Source organism: Gopherus flavomarginatus, unplaced genomic scaffold, assembly GCF_025201925.1.
Source record: "Gopherus flavomarginatus isolate rGopFla2 unplaced genomic scaffold, rGopFla2.mat.asm mat_scaffold_44_arrow_ctg1, whole genome shotgun sequence".
In the NCBI taxonomy this organism is placed as follows: Eukaryota; Metazoa; Chordata; order Testudines; family Testudinidae; genus Gopherus; species Gopherus flavomarginatus.
Window position 1 is genome coordinate 2087906 of NW_026115088.1, and position 19115 is coordinate 2107020.

A 19115-nucleotide genomic window follows, 5' to 3' on the forward strand; every position below is an offset into this window, starting at 1 on the left:
AGGGAAAACCTGAGCTTTCAGATCAGTGTTCAGAAATGAAAGACAAAGGGTGGAAATCAGAGATTTTGGATCCATTTTGCAAATTATAGAGAGGAAAGTGGAAAATCAGAGGGATTTTATATCAGTTGTTGATAGGAGGTAAAATCTGAGTGTTTCACATGAATACTTGATAAATGAATAAAGAGGAAATGGGCAACATTTGCAAACATTTTGTGTTCAATAATCTGAGAAAAGGTGTAAATCTGAGATTTTCTTATTATTTTATAATTAGAGACAGGAAAATCTCAGGGCATATTCAATTAGAAATAGACAACTAGAGAGAAGTGGGGCAAATGTTTAGGTTATTTTATTTGAATCTTTGAGATTTGCAAAGAAATTGTGTCACAAACTGCATATTTGATAACATGAGAGGAAAACACCAAGATCTGAGGGGAGAGAGTCACTTTCCTGTCAGGGCCCAGTGCTCCCTCCCCCTCCCCCTCCGGGGTCTCTCACTCACTGGGGGCTCCAGGCGGGGCTGGTGCGGTCAGAGCCTGGGGCTGCCTAGGGGGCAGGTCCCAGCTGGAGAAAGCCCCCCGCCCCGGCCAGGATAGGAATGTGCTACTGGTAGCAGCCTGAGGCTGGACCCTCTCTATGGGGGACACTTGCTCCCCCCTCCCCTTCCTGGCCCTTCCCACGCCCTGTTGCCAGCAGAGAGTGGCCCCCCCAGCCCAGCCCAGAGGTGTCCCTGTCTCAGGCCCCCCCCAGCCTCTGCCCAGTTCAGAAATCACTCGGGGGAACCATTTCCCACCTACACAAGGACAAATCACTGCAGGTGAAAATGGGGGGAAACACCCCAAACCTGAGATCTGAACTGGCCATTGGCAAGGGGAGAGAAAATGGGGCACAATGGGGGGAGGGGAACAGGGAACTTCTCAGGGGTTTGAGGGAAGGGGGTGTCAGCCTGGATGTTGCTTGTTGCTCTCTAGGGAGAAAGGGGGCAGGACAGGAGAGGAGGGGGGTCTCCACGGAGGGGGCAGTGGTAATTCCGAGGGGATCTCAGCCCTCCCTTTTTCTCCCCGCTCCTCAGGGGTCACCTGCTCTTCTCCCCTCGCCCCCCGGCCATGTCCCGGCTGCACAGACATTTTCCATCCATCCCTTTCCCAGGTCTCCCCCCTCCGCAGCCCCTGCCCGACCCCACGCAGGGGCTGCTAGGTGTAATGCATGTTCAGTAGGGATTTCTCCCCTACTAATGCTGGGGTGTCCTTCTCCTATAGGTTAGTCTACTAATGATCTCATCTTGGTGCCATGTGTGTCAGTTCATTGCCATGGCACTCGTGTGCTTAGACATCTGAGGATGCTCTATAGAAAAGCTCCTTGAGTGAGGTGATCCACAGGGAGTAGCTCAAAGCTCCAAAGTGCCTGGCCGGGGCAGGACATTGGCACAGCAAGGGCGGGGTGTGGCAGTGACATCACAAAGGCCTTTTGCAGGACCTCACACTATTGGTCAAAGACTATTGGTGAGCAGGTGGTGACCTCACAGAGAGATCCTGACATCAGTCAGGGGCCAGGGGCTAGGGAAACCTCAGAGACCCCTGTGGCTTTGCTTCAGCAAGTCTCCTTCTCCAGGTCTCTGTCTGAGGACTGAGAGAGTATTCGGGTTCACGGACGTGAGCGCCAGGAGAAACCTCTTTCCAGTTTTCTCCTTCCCTTGTAGTGATTTTACTAGAAAACAGCCGTCCCTCTTTAGAAGGTAAGAGCCTCCTGGAGGTGTGAAACCTGTTCAGTCTGATCCATCTGGTGAGAGTTGAATTCTAGGCATGGAAAACATGAGCTTAAGGAGGCAGAATTTTATTCCGCACCTGGGATTTTGTCCCTTAGAATCATGGGGACATTAGGGTTTGTCCTTTGTGTTTCACCTTTTCCTCCATCCACCTGTCCCTCCCTCCTTTCTCTTCATCTCTTCTTTTGTCCTTTCTCCTGTTCCCCTCCCAACACCAGGACGAGTGTGTGCGTGTGTGTTGCGGGGGAGTGCTCTGCAGCTCTCACTGTGGGAGTTCCACCCAAAAATGTGAGGCTGAAATAGTGCTCAGGCAGTCAGGGCTGGATTAACCTTTTGTTGGCCCTGGCACCAAACATATTTGTGGGCCCCAGTATAGTCACTGTGGGCTCCGAGTGTGGGCCTGGTGGGGCAGTGCCATTGGTGCCTTCGTATACCCGGTACTGAACCTCAGAGACATTTTTCATTTTGATCACACACCTCTCCATGACTATATGCATTGCCATACACAGCTCCCTCAGCCCGCGGGTTTTCTTATTGAGCTGTACACCCATGTGGGTTTACCAGTGTCCACAGTGAGCAGAACTTTCATAGTGACCAAGGAAACTCCCCACAGATTTATCTCTTTCCTCATTCAGACCTTCTCTAGCCATGTCTCCAGTACCCCCCCATGTCACCAGTCACTGCATGTGGTCCTAGTCTCAGCTCAAAGTCCTAAAGCCAGCAGACACCTGATCAGTTCTGACAGATCCCTCCCTCAGCCCCCATCCTGCCATGTGAGCAAGCCACCTGCAAACACCATTTCCCCACAGTGAGGACTTAGCCCTTGGGAATCTGAAGACACCAGCAGTCTCTCCCTCTGCTCCCATCTACGTGCTAGTCTGCTACCTGGTCACCACCACCTCTCCCCATACTTGTTTCCTTTCTACTTTGGACATGCTCCCAACCAGCTGGAAGCTCCCTCTGCAAGCCTGACCTCCTCCCGCCTTCCCTGCTCCCCCGACATTCCTTTCCTACTGGTGACCTCTGTTCCTTGAGGTTAACTCCAGTGTCTTTAGGTGCTCTAGCTTAATGGCCCCCGGAGTCATAGAGCCACTTGTAGTTTCTCTAGCTACAGCCATGGGGCAACTGCCAGAGGCCAGCCTTAGACAGCTGCAGCTACTAGCCGCAGGAGCGGAGGCAATGCCAAGGCTGAGCATGCTTGAACCTTGCAAGGGCAGCACTAGGGACTCTAAATCCTCAGCACTGGCCCTAGGCAGCTGCAGACTCTGGAGTTAGGCACTTTCCTCCTCTAGGTTCCTGCATGGTTACAGAACTGCAGTAAAGTGGAACAATTATCAGCTTCTGTGATTGGAAGATGTCTGGATCCATCTAATAAGACCGTCCTACATAAATGAGGAAAGTTGAGGTGCCTTTATTATTCTTTTGTTCCATTCTTTGTTTCTATGGGGAATTTGCCAGTGCAATATCACTGTCTTCCTTTTAAACAAACAAAACTAAAAAAAAAAGTGTAATGGCTGTTGAAAATAGCAATTCCAGCCCTCGTTAGCACTGTGAAGACCCCAACGTTTGTTGCTCAATTTTCTCCTACTTTTTCTACAGTAAATGACAGTGGATCAGCATATTTGATTTGGGAGAAATGAAGTAACAGCTGCCCAAATTGAGCTTGAGCACTCCTGATTTTGAGGTGTTCAGATCTGGAAGGCAGGGGCTAGATTCCCTTTATGAATATTAGATACATCTGGAAAGGAAAAGTCAATTTCTATTTTCATGGCTCAGAAGTGGAAATCCTCCTGTCCTGTATCTGAAGCTGTCCAGGTCCAGTAGAGCCTCCCCTTCCTTACTTACCATTTTACCTTCTGGTGGGATCCACATACCTCCCTTGCCCAGCTTCAGATAGAGAGGGGCCCTGTCCAGTTAGTCCACCCAGTTCCATCTTTGGGGGCTGCCAGGCGAGGTCACACCAGCATCCCTAAGCCTGTCTGGGGAAGTCTTCTGAGGGTGCTACCTGGGCCAAAGCCTTCTACTCCTTGGTCACACCTCTTCCCTATTCACAGGTGGCACCCCCTTCTAGCAGCCAGCCCCCCAGCCACAGCAAGCTGCAGCGCATGGAGTCTCACAGCTTCCCCCCTCCCTTTCCTGTTGATAGCAGCCAAGGGAATGCTGGGAAATGTTCCTTCTCTGCTCCAAGGCAGGGAGCTGGTCAAGGAACTACAGCTCCCAGGGCCCTATGGGGTCTCAGCTCCCCTACTGAATCCAGGCTGCTCTGAGGCTCCCTTTCTGCAGAGGGGAGGAAGTTACTGTTACAGGTCCCTTCAGAGCTTGGGCCTAGCACTATGGCACCATGTCAAATCCAGTACTGCTCCCAACTCTATCCAGCTCTGCTGCTGGCAGGATCCCTTCCCATTCTTTTTGTTTCCTGTCTCCCCTCCAAGGAGAAGCTCTGCATTGTTCCTGTGTGGGGAACTGAACCCAGGCTGTCTGGGTGAAAGCCAAGAATCCTAACCACTAGACCACATGGGACTTCCATAACACGTTTACATGTTCATATTCAATAACACAATTAAACGTAGCCATTCAAAGTAGCCATTTAAAAGAAGCCATTCAAAAAACTTCAAAAACAGACTTCAAAGAGAAATTGCAGAGTTACAACTGATCTGCAAACTTAACACCATTAATTTGAGCTTGAAGAGGGACTGGGGGTGACTGGCTCACTACAAAAGCAATTTTCCCTCTCTTGGTATTGACACCTCCCTGTCAATTACTTGGAGAGAGCCACATCCACCCTGACTGAATTAGCCTTCAACACTGGTTCTCCCCTTGTATGGTAACTCCCTTTACATCATGTTCCAATATATATTTATGCCTCTATCTGCAATTTTCACTCCATGCATCTGAAGAAGAGGGCTTTTTACCCACGAATGCTTGTGTCCAAATAAATCTGTTAGTTCTTAAGGTGTCACCGGACTCCTCGTTGTTTTTGTGAAATAAAAGCAAAATGCACTCTAAGCTGATCTTAACCCTTTCAATGCCCTTACAAACTTAGATGCTTCTCACCACAGGCCGGCTGGTGGCTTTTCAGCCAGGCTCTCCCCTTTCGTCAGCGCTTCAGTTGCTTGGTGTGGGGGTGTCTGTAGATGTAGGTGGACGAGAGAGACAAAGCATGGCAAATGTCTCTGCTTTTATCATGTCCTTTCTTCCCTCTTGGCTTTGCTCCCCCTTCAGAGTCAGGTGAGCATCACTGCGTCTCTCCAAGCAAGTCTGAGCAATTCCCCTGGGGTGTCCTCTTGCAGGTAAGTGATTGCACTGTAGCTCCCTTGCTGAACAATGGCTGTTGATGGGTTGTTTGACACCCTGTCCGGGTGTTGGTTACTTTCCTTGCTGTTGTCACTGGGGAGCTAATATTTGGCTGACTCCCCCACCTTACAGCATAGTGATAACCACACTGCACAATTCTCATAACTTCATATGCATGAATGGTAAACATCTATGGGTAGAGAAATGACTTTCAGCAGATCATATCCTTTCCCCTGATACCTTACAAGGCATGCTCTGTATATAAGATCACGATTATATGAAAATGAGGAATATGGGGGTTACAGCACACTCCCCCAAAGGTACAGAATGTCACACTGAGATTCTATTTTCATTTGTTATGTAACAGCATTAAAGAGATCCAGTGACTGACCAATGGCATTTTCAAGTGCTAAAATGGCAAGCGCTGTTGGTCTCTCATTGGCCATCAGCGACTGAAGATACGGTTTAATGAGCCAGAGCTTCAAGGCGAGGGTGGCTCTGTCCACTGCCTTCCGTTGCGCTGCTGGGCACCAAGTCCCTGGCGGTCAATATGTGAAGCTGGGAGAAGAGAGTGGGGTGGCAAGCGGTGGTAGAACTTTTGCCACCAGGGTCTAGCTGTCTAACTTCCTCTTCGTACTGCTGGGCCCCCGTTGCCTTCAGGTAACACAGGAACTAAGGCAGGAATAGGGTGAGGAAGCAAGTAAAGCCGAGCAAGGAAGGCAAAAGTTAATCTTATCTTCATGGGCAGCTCGCAATGACGTCCTTTTTCTGTGCCACAGCTGACAACAACATCCCAGACAGAAAAGTAACAGGCCAAAAAGAAACCTAGCAGCTGCTGAAACAGTTCAGCTGGGAGCGTGCTAGACTAACAGGCTCTTCTATCCTCCTTTATGCACGGGCGGGATGTTTTCTGAGAGTGCAGCAGTTCCTTTAACTGCCACGAGTCCCTCATTTCAGGCTATGCAGCAGGAAAAGACAGCATGGGCTTCTGCACCGAGTTGGCCCACCTGACCTTTCATTCTTCTCTTGCTCTTTGTCAGCAAGGAGAAGAAAAAGAAGCTCTCCCTCAAGCTGGAGTCACACGGGCGAGGTAAGGACGACTTCCTGAGTGCTGGCTCCAGTCCTCTGCCCTGCCAGCTGACCTATCGAGGGGCTACCACCACATTCTCTAGATTTGTCCATCGGTCTGTGCCAGAGTGAGCAACAACCCAGTAGGTGGAGTTTCTGTAGTGTAGTGGTTATCACATTTGCCTAACACGCAAAAGGTCCCTGGTTCAAAACCAGGCAGAAACATGCTGGCTTCCTTTTCCCAGATCCCCTTGTTATTCAGAAAGGGCACTCCTCCTATTGGCCTGTCCCTGGGATAACTCCAACCCCTGCATGACAGAGGATGCTGACAGCAGTGGAGAAAGCACCTTGGTGTCAGGCTGGAGAACCTAGAGTAGTTAGGCCAGTCACCATTTGGAGGCTTGTGGCTTGGCCACCTCTGCTGTTGGAGGTTGGCCTATAGAGGCTCTCACTTCCTGCTGGGCTCCTTTGCGTGACTGGCCAAAGGAGGAAGTGAGGCAGGAATGGGGCAATAGAGGAAAGTTGAGCTGAGGAAGGCAGGGAAGAAGCTGTGCGGCTAAGTGGGGTTAGTAGAGCACCACCCTTCATTCTGCAAAGCCTGGGGAGGTGTGGTTGGCTGCTGGGAGGTAGAATCCTGTGCCTGCCTCTTGGCTTCCCAGGAGTGGCTACTTGCAGCCCAGGAGAAGAAGGGAGGTTCTGGGTGAAAGGAAAACAAGCAAAGCTGAGTCCAAGTGGAGAATGGCGGCTCCTTTATGGCCAACCTGGGGGCATGACTGATGGTTTTAGAGGTGGAGGCTGGGCTGGCTGTGAGCAACTGGGATCCAGGAAACCCCCACCTGCCCTTCTGAGGGCTGAACCCATGGAGGTGCGGTTGGCTGCTGAGAGACAGACCCCTGTGGCTGCCTGTTGGCATCCCAGGGATGGCTACTTGCAGCCCAGGAGAAGCGGGGTTCTGGGGGGAAGGAAAAGCAGCAATGGTGAGGCTGAGTGGGCTCCTTTCTGGCCGAGATGGTGGACTGTGGTGAGTCTGGGAGTTGCCTGTAAGCCATAAGTGGACGTAGTGCAGTGAAAACTGCTGCTCCATTCTGGCCGACCTGGGGGCGCCATGGATGACTTGGGAGTGGGGGCAGGGCGCTGGCTGTGAGCAAATGGGATCCAGGAAGCCCCAGCCTGCCCCTCCAGGGGCCGAGTCTTCTTCTCTCCTGCCATGGGGAGCCCGACCTTAAGCCTGCCCAGCATGTGCAGCAGCTCGAGCATTAAGCCTTCCTGTGTGCATAACTGAACTACGCCCTAGTGTAATAAGGTGTAAAGTTTAGATTGTGAATTTATCTTTAATTTCCATGGTAATTTACTTTGATCTTTTATTCCTACCACTTATAATCCTTAAAACTCCATCTTTCTGTAGTTAATAAATCTGTTTTATGCTCTACTTAAACTGGTGTATTTTGCTTGAAGTTCTTGGGAAATCTCAGCTCCATTACAAGGCTGGTTCATGTACTATTCACAGTGAGGGAGGGGTGGACCCTGTGTAATAAACTCACACTGATCAGGCTTCTGATTAAGGCAAGATGGTATGATCCAGGGGTGCAAGGCTGCAGAGCTGTAGGGGGGGCGACTTTCTATCATTAGTGTTATGAGTGGCTGCAGAAGCATTCATGTAATTCAGTTGGCTGTGTCCCTACCTACGGATGTCTGTGTAAGTGCAATATCTGCCAGAGATTCACAGCTTGTCTCAGCATCACATGTGTGAGAGGGAGCCCAGGTGGTGGGACAAAGGGCTCAGGGGTCCCACTGTTCAGTTGCATCCCATAGATCCCATCACAGACTTTCAACAACCACAGCGGGTGCTCACTGAGACAGAGAGAGAGATGCCAAAATAGTGATATCCAGTGCCAGCAGACATCAAACTATCAGAAATTCTGTGAACAGAGAAGACCCTGCTAGTGGAAAATGGCTTGTGAGGTATCATTAGAAAACGCATAACCTACTGAATATTATCCTCCTGTTAAAATGTGTAGTAACACTGTATGTAAAATTGTGAGATTTTACAGTATGATATTACTGAAAAAGTTACAGTTCTGGGGAACACCCACAGACCAGTTCCTCAGAGACAGCAAGGCAAACAGCTGGTCAAACAGCCATTCTCCTGCAGGGGGAAGGTGTGAAGACATTAAGGGCTGGTCTACACTACGGGGGGAAATCGATCTTAGATACGCAAATTCAGCTACGTGAATAACGTAACTGAAGTCGAATATCTAAGATCGGATTACTCACCCATCCTCACCGCGCGGGATCGATGTCCGCGGCTCCCCCTGTCAAATCAGCAACTCCAGTTGGGGTTGGTGTTGTTCCGGAATCGATATAAGCGCGCTCGGGGATCGATATATGGCGTCTAGATGAGACGCCATATATCGATCCCCGAGCAATCGATTTTAACCCGCCGATACGGTGGGTAGTCTAGATGTAGCCTTACATTCCATCACAGGGACCTATTGAGGCTGTTGTGGAAAACGACCACAGGATTAATATTTGAATCAGCTCAGCCTGAGGCTCTTTTCTTGGTTACAAGCACGCAGGGGGCGACAGCTATTGGAATACTGTTCCTGAGCTAAAAATCACACAAGCCTTTTACAGCTTAAAACCACAAACAATGACACATACGTTGCACGTTAATTTCCTTATTTGGAATATATTGCAAAATATGATGCAGGTCAAAAGCAAGCTGAACAATCAGTTTTCCATATTTGGCCTTTCCTGTTATTTTTATTACACCTGGTGATATGGGAGCAAGACTCTCCATGTCTCAAGAAATGTCACTACCAACCTAGGCCATTTTCACATGCTGGGGTGCAATCCAGATCAGCGAGGAGTTGTGTCATCTGTAATCCTGGGTGAGATTCAGTGTTCTGCTGCTGGAGCTCCCCTGTCTGGATACTCCCAGCCAGCGTTCAAGGACGCACTGAGTGTCTGTATGATAAGTAACCCTGGACTGGCAGCTCTGACTCCAGCCGCCTGCTTGTTACACCCCAAGCACATTCTGGTTTGGGTAGAGAAGGCTCAGGGTTTGAGAGAAGGCTGGGGGTAGGAAGCTTCTGTTCATTATGCTGGACCTAACCCCAGTTTTACTTGAGTAAAGAGGAGATATTTGACATTGTGTGATGCTGCTCCTGTGCTCTGTTCCCAAAGTGTTCTGCAGCAGAGGAGGGTCTCTGGTAGTATGTATGTTACTGGCCTATTGGGGTGATGCTGAAACAGGACAGGGTACAGATGGCATTGTGGGGGTGGCATGAACCTTCACTCTTCATTTCCCCTTCCAAGAACAGAAGGGACAGGAATCCTTACCCAGCAAGACCATCGTCTCATAGTTCCCCTGCATGACATCTCTGTAGAGGGCTCTCTGAGTGGGGTCCAGCAGAGTCCCCTCTTCCCTGGAGAAATACACAGCCACCTCCTCGAAGGTCACCGGCCCCTGAAAGAGCAGGAGTCCAATACTCAGTACCTGCTGACCCACTCACAACCCCACTATTCACGGAACAGCAGCACCAGGGAAATGGAAGCTCCGGGAGGCACATGTTAACAGAGTCCCACCCCACCTTGCTTACAGCAGCCAGGAGGCATCAGAGGGTAGAAAGAGAGAACCTTTGTGTCTCCCATCTGACAGACAGAAGCAGGGTCTTCACATTTATCACATAGCTACTAGCCAGAGCTTAATATAGGAGATGGGGCTGTCTCTGGACCCTGATAGTGGCTCCCTGGTAGGAATCCAAGCACTCTCCAAATAAAATATATGGAAGAAAGGGGAAGTCAATCATAAAGAATAGAAGTTAGAAGGTCAGAATTGTAGTGCCCATTAACAAAGGTTTAGAGAAAATAGAGCCTATCAAACTAACGGGATATCCTTATTGGATGAGATCAAAAGTTTGGTTGCAGCTAATAGTATTGATGTAATATACCTAAACTTCCGTAAGGGACATGACTTGATTAGCACAATATTTTTACTAAAAAAAACTAGAATGATACAAAATAAACACGGCATACATTAAATAGATTAAAAACTCTGATAGTAAATGGGGAACCATGATCGAGTGGATTTCTTTCTAGCAGGTTCCTGCAGGGATTGGTTCTTGGCCCTGTGCTATTTAACATTCTTATCCATGACTTAGAAGAGAGTACAAAATCATCACTGATAAAGTTTACAGTTGCCACAAAGATTGGGGTTGGTGGTAATTAATGAAATGTCAGTAGATTCAGGCTCCATCGCTGAGAGTCTGGGAAGTTGTCCCAGCCCTGGCTGGAGGGTTATTTCCTGTTCCACAAAGAGGGGAAGTTCCATTCCCAACTCCTGTGCCTTGAAATTAGGACCTATCTGACACTACACCCCCATATTCATCATAGTGGTATGATTATAATATGATTAGGACATAATTATGATCTATTTTGTAGAAGATGCATCATGAGTGGTGTCACTGGAAAAGTTCTGATTTGCTGAATATGATTATCCTATTTGTGTGCACATATCATGTTCGTATCTGAAGTTATGGATATTGACTCTGTATCTGTATTTCAAATGTGCTTACTCTGGGTAACACCCACAATGAGCCTTTCAGGTACAACAATGAAGAAGCCAGACAGTGCTGATGGCTCAACAAAGACAATGGACTGTGGAAGAGCTTAGCCTTCCTGTGAATGTTTCAGCCAGCCTATGAGTCATGGCTACTATGACTCAGCAGGGCCTGTGACCAGACCACATGACACTAAACTCCATTTTAGTACCTGTATTTTTCCACAAACTGGACTAGGAACTGAGTTTGGAACAAAAGGTTCCCACCATATGGAAAAGCTACATAAGGTGGGGTGTGACATCATCTCTTGGCCTCATTCTCCACACAAGAGAACTTCTGGAAACACCTGAGAAACAAAAACGGATGTGGGGGAAGTGCTGCTCCCAGGATCAAGAGATTTCTAGCTTGTGTATGGAAACTTGGGGGACTGCTTGTACCATCAGTCAGGGTGAGAAACTGCTAATTCAAATTCTATCCATCTAGTATGTTAGGCTTAGTCTGAGTTTTGGTTATTTGCTAAATAATCTGCTTTGATCTGTTTGTTATCACTTATAATCACTTAATCTATCTTTCTGCAGTTAATAAACTTGTTTGATGCTTTATCTTAACCAGCGTATTTTGAGTGAAGTGTCTGGGGAAAATCTCAGCTTGTTGTGCACATCTGTCCCATATCGAGGGGAAGGGGAACTACATTAATGAGCTTGTATTATAGAGATCCCTGTGCACTATAAGATGGTATCATTCTGGATTTATACTACAGCAAGTGTGCAAGGTTGGGGAGTGGGAAATTGGCTCTTGTCTTCTATCTGTCCTTGAGTGGCTTAGGTAACGCACTCAGGTAGCTTAGTTGGCTGCATGGCGCCACCTGCTGTTGTGTTGGGTGATAACAGGCCCTGGAGAGGCTGGCGAAATCTCCAGCAAAGCAGTGTGAGAAGGGCCAGCCCAGCGTGAGGGTTAGAGGACACAGCAGTTCCCAGAAGCTCCACAAACTGCCTCCTGGGGGTGACAACCCATCACGCCCTACACTACACAAGTCTCAGCAGGTTTGTCACATGCTGTCCCCTCCCTTTCTCCACCCGAGATATTTCCTGCTTCCCACCACCTCTAGCAATTCCCACCCTCTTATGCATTTACTGCTCCTCAACCTCCAAGCAGAGCCCGCCACCCTGATAATCTCTTACCTGAGCCAGCTCCATTGCAGCCATTTCCTTGCCCCTGGGAAGACGAGATGATCTGCAGCGAAACATGGATGTTATTCTCTGGCCTGCCGGGGTGAAAAAGGCAAGGTGTGAGAATTCAGACTAGGCTTTTGTCCATTCCCCAAGCCGATTCCCCCCAGCTTTTCCCCTGCTAATGCACATTCTAGGTTCTAGCACACTGTGAAGCACAGAGTGACCTTATTCCAGTACAGGCCTAGCCCCCTCCCACCAGGGTGTAACCCTCTGACACATGGGGAAACCCTCCCAGTAACAGTCTCTCTCTTACACGTATCAAGTTTGCGGACAACACCAAGCTGGGAGGGGTTGTAAGTGCTTTGGAGGATTGGATTAAAATTCAAAATGATCTGGACAAACGGGAGAAATGATCTGAAGTAAATAGGATCAAATTCAGTAGAGACAAGTGCAAAGTACTCCACGTTGGAAGGAACAATCGGAGGCCAGAGAAGAGCAGAAACAAAGGAGTCACTTTGGGGGATTCTCCCTGTCATTGTCCCCAAGGCAGCTGTCTCAGGTTTACAAAGGTGTTTCATGTTCCAGCCTTTATACAGTCTCTCCTGGGAGTGCCTCTTTCATGGACTGGGCCTAGTTTTAGTTTTTGGTAGTTAACAATCTTGGTTTATTGTTCATCTAACCAGTATGTGTGGATTGAAGTGTGTTGGAAACTCTGTTTGGGATAACAAGCTGGTGCATGTCATTTTCCGCTGATGAAATGACAGACTTCATATGAGCTTGGGTCGTTCAGTAGCGTGCTGGACAGTGCAAGATGCACATTTCTGGGGGAAAGTTGGGCACTTGAGAATTTGCTGGTTTTCTCCTGAGGTGTAATTCATGAGTGGCTGTCTAGCAGCACTCAATACTGTGTAGCTGGGAGTGAGTTACATGCTGGAGACTGTGTGTTAATTGGCCAAGAGGGGCTGTTCTCATGGGAAAACAGTCCTCCAGCATGGGGTGCCTTTTCCACTGAGGTACAGCTATTTAACAGTCCAGATTGTACTCTGGGTAACATCACAGACACTCATTATGACAGAGCCTCTTACAACACAGAGAAAGTAAATCCATGTCCCAGAAATCGAAGACTCTAGACAGAGGGCAAGTGTCCCTGGCACTGCTTCTTGCTGACAGAGAGGTTCAGAGACAGTGCGAGAATCCTGGGGAAGCTGGGAACAGGAAGCATGGGCTGGCGGGGTTCGGTGGAGAAAGGGAACAGGAAGGGCAGGGATATTACTGAATCCAGGATCTCAGCAGTACTAGATGACAGGATAGCACATAGTGCAGCCCATTGGAAAACACAATCCCAACTATACATACAAAATGATGGGGTCTAAATTAGTTGTTTCCACTCAAGAGAGTGATCTTGGAGTTACTGTGGATAGTTCTCTGAAAACATCCACTCAATGTGCAGCAGCAGTGAAAAAAAGTGAACAATGTAGGAAATAATTAAGAAAGTGATAGATATGACAGAATATCTCATAGATCATATTTGTAAAAACAGCAAATAAATCCATGATACACCCACATCTTGAATACTGCATGCACATGTCACCCCATCTCAAAAATAGAAATATTGGAATTGGAAAAGGTTCAGAAAAGGGCAACAAAAATGATTAGGGGTATGGGACAGTTATGCCAGACCTAACCCCCAGTTTCACTTGAGCAAACAGGAGATATTTGACACTGTGCAATACGGCTCCTGTGCTCTGTTCCCAAAGTGTTCTGCAGCAGAGGAGGGTCTCTGGTATTATGTGTGTCACTGGCCTATTTGGGGTGATGCTGAAACAGGACAGGGTACAGATGGCATTGTGGGGGTGGCGTGAACCTTCACTCTTCATTTCCCCTTCCAAGAACAGAAGGGACAGGAACCCTTACCCAGCGAGGTCACAGTCTCATAGTTCTCCTGCATGACATCCCAGTAGAGGGCTCTCTGAGTGGGGTCCAGCAGAGCCCACTCTTCCCTGGTGAAATACATAGCCATCTCCTTGAAGGTCACCAGCCCCTGAAAGAGTAAGAGTCCAACACTAAGGACTTGCTGCCCCACTCACAGCCCCACTATTTGTGGCAGAGAAGAGTGAATCAAATGGAAGCTCTGGGTGGATCATAGTCAGGAGAGTCCCACCTCAACCTGGCTCAGAGTATCCAGCAAATGCCAGGGTGAGGGGATGAAGAGAGAGCCCCTTATCTCTCCCAGCATATCCATCACCCCCCTACTAGCCACTGACTGATACAGGAGATGGAGCCCCTAGCAGGGTCCAGGGAGAACTCGCTGGTAGGATGCCCAACACCCTCCTCATTGTGAGGAGTGGGATATGAAGGGAGAGGCAGCTCCAATAAGCCTGACTCATGGGTGTCCCCTTTATATCTCACAGCAGCTGATGGTTAATGAGGTCATGCTCCAGCACTAGGAGTCTGGTCAGTTTGACTAGCTCCATGTAGGTGGGTTATTTTCTCTCTTCACAAATTAGGGCATTTCCACCTCCAAACCTCCTGGGTCTGTTCCTAGAATCTAGGCCACTTAGTAAATAACTCCCAGCAGGTCTGCCACACCCTGGCCTCCTCCTTTCCCCAGGCTGTGAATTTCCTGCCCCGCTCCAACCTCCAAACCAGACTCTGCAAACCTTCCCACCTCTGGTGTATTTGCTCTCCCTTTCCTGCAGCAGGAACCCACCAGCAACCCCCCGATAATCTCTACCTGGACTGACTCCACTGCAGCCATTTCTCTTCCCTGTCCCACGCCAGGCTGGGATGAGCTGGAGCAAAACATTCTGCAGCCTGTCTAGGGGAGAAGGGCAGTTGTGGGTGTTTCAGAACCGGTTTTAGTTAATTTCACATCACAATTCCCCCAGGCCCTTTCCCTGCAGACAGACACCCTAGATTCTGTCATGCTGGGAAATGCTCAATCTGTTTATTACAATTTAGACCTGGCCCCTCCTGCCAGGCTAAGTCCACAGACACATTTTTAACCTCCCTTCTCTCTCCCCTCACCCCTTCTCTGAACACAAGGCTAGAAAAGAGCAGAACCAAAGGAGTCACTGTGGGGGATTCCCTCAGACACTGACCCCATGGCAGCCACACCCCAGCAGGGGGAATATGGAGTCAGGAACTGGCTTTTGCTCTGTCTGATCCTTGTTTTGTTCACTGGAAAGTGGTTCTGCCCCAGGATGCAGCAATACATGTGTCTGGGTGGACTAGAGAGCTGGAAATCTCTCCCCCACATTCATTTCTCCCACTGCCCCTTTCAGCCTCTCCTTCCCCTGTCCTCTCTCCCTGCCCCTCTGGCTGGGACAGTCCCATTCCTGGGGGCTTTGCTCTCCCATGGCTGGATTTCCTCCTGGCAACCGCTAATGGGAGGAGAAATGAGGTGGTGTTGTTTGTGCAGAGTCACTTTCTTGCCAGACCCTAGGACATTCCCTGAGGTCTTTCAGTTACCTGGAGACTCTGGCTCAGAATTTAGTAGTAACAGGGCCCAGGACTGCCCTAGGGGGCTAGGACCAGCTGCAGAAAGTCATCCCCTGGGCCGGGCAGAGAAGAAGCTTTAATTAAGGTCACTTCCCAGCACAGAGCCCCACTGGGGGAGCAGCAGCTGCCAAGCCTGGTCTCCCAGATCACAATGGAGGCTGCAGCATCTGACCCAGGAAGCTGAACCCCAATATCCTGAGCAGAGAGGGACGGAGTGTATGAGCAGCTTCCCTCCTTTAGCTCTCTGGGGAGAGCAGCTAATGGGAGCCCCTCCTCACAGGGCGAATGGCTGATCTCATTTGACCCACTGTCCATCTGGAATCACTCCTTGTCTTTCCATACAGTGACTCTGGATTAACAACGGTCTCAATGACACCGGATTTCAGAAAGAATGAGTTCAGAACGCTGTGGAAAAGACCATCGTGTGGCAGTGCTGACTCCCTTCCCACCTCCCTCACCCCCGCAGATCTAGGACAAGGACTGGGGGCAAAAATTTTCCAAACAGAACCGAAAGTTCCTGCAGTTTTCAAAAGAGGAGAAAAGTAAATTCTGTGAATTCACACTAACAGTATTTGCTAAGTGGACAGAAAGTTATCACAGTGACAGGGCACGTGACTGGGGAATGGACTTGGTGACCTGGTGACTAGGAGCCAGGACTCTGGTACAAGTTGACCAGAGAGAAGGATCATGGTTAGCAGCAGCCCCCAGACACCCCCTAGTACCCAGAGCCCAGACCCCCCAGCCAGGGGCCCCAGACACCCCCCAGCCAGGATCCCATCAGATATTCCCTGGGACGCAGCCCCCAGAGTCCCTGGCCAGGGACCCCAGATACCCCTCAAAGCCCCACCGGCCAGAGAACCCCCACCACACCATGATTGCCAGGTTGGGAATCCCAAAGGGTTCCCCCCACCAACAGCCCCCAGCAGCAAGGGACCCCCTCAAGGGACCCCCCCCCCACTGGGAACTCAGTCCCTCACTGCCTGCCTAGGAACTTCCCCACCCTCCAGAACGATCTACCCTGACATTTGCCTGGGACCCCCTCCTCTGCCCAGTGTGACCCCCTGATGCTTTACAGTGCGACCCACCATTCTGCTTCCCTGGCATGCCCTCACCTAGTGCCAGGGATCTCCTCCCCCAGCTCTGTGCACTGGGCATGGCAACAAAACCAGGAACCAGCGGGAGAAGCACAGACAGAGCCCCTGGCACAGAACCAGGCTCCCTCTAACCCTCTGTCCCGCCTCCCCAAGAGACACCCACCCCCACTGTTCTGCAGCCACCAGGCCCCCAGCGATACCCACCTCCAGGACCCATAGCCTCAGGGATGGGCACATCAAAACCACCACCCCCGAAAACCCCAAACCTCCACAACCCACCAACCTGACTAGGGTACCCCCTGCCCAGCCACCCAGAGGCCTCCCCCTACCACAATGCCCCTTCAGCTGCAATCTCCCCACACAGACACCTTCCCTGCCCCTGCACGTGTTACCTCACAGAGTGTGAGAAGTGGCTAGAAAGTTAACACCACCTCCTGCTAGCCAGTCACACAGGCAGAGGGAGCCTGGGGAGTGCTTCTTTAACAGGAGAATGGAAGGCCTGGAGGGCAAGAAAGATCCACGGGCTGTCACTAGCAAATAATGGCCACCATGGATCCACCCCAGAGGCGGCTGCATCTTAGCACATTGGGAAACAACCCATCATATTCAATTAGAAATAAAACAACTAGAGAGAAGTGGGGCAAATGTTTGGGGTATTTTATATCAATCTTTGACACACGCAGAGAGAACCCTGTCACAAACGACATTTGATAACATGAGAGAAAACCACCAAGATCGGAGGGGATTTGATGTTGCTATTAAATAACTAGTGGAAAAGGGGGACTGTTGGACTGGATTTTATATGACTGTCCAATACATAAACAGAATGTGATGGTCCCCCCCGGCCACGGGGCAACCATTCACGTGAGCAGCTCAGAGCCCTTTGAGGAGCTGATTTAAGGGCGGGAGGGAGCTGGAAGGCTCCCTGGACAATGGATGGGGGCCGCAGGGGAATTGGGAAATGGGGTCTGGGCAGTCTCCATGGGGGATGTGCTCCTCCCTTCCCTTCCCTGCCCTGGCAGAGAACGGGAACCTCATCCCATCCCACTCCAGTGGGAGCCATGTTCTGGGGAATGACCCAGGGCAACAATTTCCCACCCAAACAAGGACAAATCACTGCAGATAAAATGGGTGGGAAAATCCACCCCCCATCGGAGAGATTTTAAATTGACATTTGAGAAGTATGGAGAGAAAAGGGAAAATCAGAGGCAATTAGAGAGCTGATCATTGGGGGGAGGGAGAAGAATCTCCCTGGATTTTATAGCCACGTGTGATAATGAGAGAGAAAAGGGGAAATCTTGAGAGAATGTGTGTGTGGGAGGAAGTGGCAAAAACAGGGACAGGATCCAGTTTACTCACCTCCCTCCCACCCCGGGAATGTCCTGGCTGCACAGAGACAGATCTTACCCTCCCCACCCCAGTGACCTCCCCCTCTGCAACTCCGGCTTCTCCTCCCCCCTCGACACCTCCACCCTCACACCAAAGGGGGGGGCTCTGCCAGCGTCTCCCCCTGAGCTCAACTCCTGCTCCTCCACCCAGGCCGGATTGTGCCCTTTAGCCCCCCACGAACCCTGCCTCCAGCTGCCTGACCCCCCCCGCCCATCAATTTCCTGCTCTGCGCCCGCCCCCCCCCCCACGCTCCCTGTTACTCCCCCGCCCCGCTCCAGCCCTGCCCCCAGCGGAACGTTACGGCTGCTCCGGGCAGGGGGAAGGGCAGCGGCTTCAGCGGCTGTTACTGGGTATGCGCAGTGCCCGGGAGTAGCACATTGCTATGGGGAGGGATTTAATACACCGCCCTCCCCGCCTGGTCCGGGGTCCGCCTCTCCCCCCCACACGACGGACGGGCCCCGGCCCCCCCATCCCAGCGGGGCGGGCGGGCAGATCCTCCTGCAGCTCCACTGGGGCCGAGGCGCCTTCAAGGCTTCTCCCAGGCTCCCTGGGGCAGAGTCACTTTCCTACCCCCCAGCGCCTCTCATTCCCCGGGGGCTCCGGGTCACAATGTCCCACCGCCCTTCCCCCGCCTGCAGTTCCGGCTTCTCCCTTCCCGCCCCCGCCAGCCACACCAAGGGGAACCCCCGGGCCCCAGTCTCTGTCCCCACCTGGATCCCAGCGGGGCTGGGGGCAGATCCTGGCTGCAGCTGAGAACAGCGGCTCCGCTCCGGCTCAGGCAGCTCCAGCGCTGCTGGCAGCACGTAGAGAACCAGGAAGCAGCTGTTCAGCCCGGGCTCCGCGTCACAATGTGCCAGAGCCGCGCCCCCAGGAGCTGCCCTGCCCATGGGCTGTGCCAGAGCCCCGCCCCCAGGAGCTGCCCCGCCCCCAGGCTGTGCCAGAGGCCCACCCCCAGGAGCTGCCCTGCCCGTGGGCTGTGCCAGAACCCCGCCCCCAGGAGCTGCCCCGCCCCTGAGCTGAGCCAGAGCCCCGCCCCCAGGAGCTGCCCTGCCCATGGGCTGTGCCAGAGCCCGCCCCCAGGAGCTGCCCCGCCCCCGGGCTGTGCCAGAGCCCCGCCCCCAGGAGCTGCCTTGACCCCGAGCTGAGCCAGAGCCCCGCCCCCAGGAGCTGCCCACCTGGGATGTGTCAGAGCCCCGCCCCCTGGAATTTCCCCATGTTGGGTCTCTGAGCTTTGTTCTCCTGCCGCCTTTTTCCCAGCACCCCCTGCTCCCTT

At 51.2% G+C, this 19115-nt stretch overlaps 1 protein-coding gene and 1 non-coding gene across 2 annotated transcripts in view; one reads left to right on the forward strand and one right to left on the reverse strand.

The window, feature by feature from the left end:
* Nucleotides 1-18637, reverse strand: part of LOC127042466 (zinc finger protein 560-like) — a 307892-nt gene extending 289255 nt beyond the window's left edge. Inside the window, exons 1-5 of the mRNA XM_050935892.1 lie at nucleotides 18553-18637; nucleotides 14593-14672; nucleotides 13773-13899; nucleotides 11868-11950; nucleotides 9417-9593 (exon numbers count right to left, since the gene is read on the reverse strand). Coding sequence (XP_050791849.1) covers nucleotides 9426-9593; nucleotides 11868-11950; nucleotides 13773-13899; nucleotides 14593-14664 — 450 coding nt within the window. The 5' untranslated portion in view covers nucleotides 14665-14672; nucleotides 18553-18637 and the 3' untranslated portion in view covers nucleotides 9417-9425. The remainder of the gene's footprint in view (nucleotides 1-9416; nucleotides 9594-11867; nucleotides 11951-13772; nucleotides 13900-14592; nucleotides 14673-18552) is intronic.
* Nucleotides 6277-6349, forward strand: TRNAV-AAC (transfer RNA valine (anticodon AAC)). Its single transcript has one exon. It is a non-coding gene; the product is annotated as a tRNA-Val (tRNA).
* Nucleotides 18638-19115: the final 478 nt, after the last annotated feature.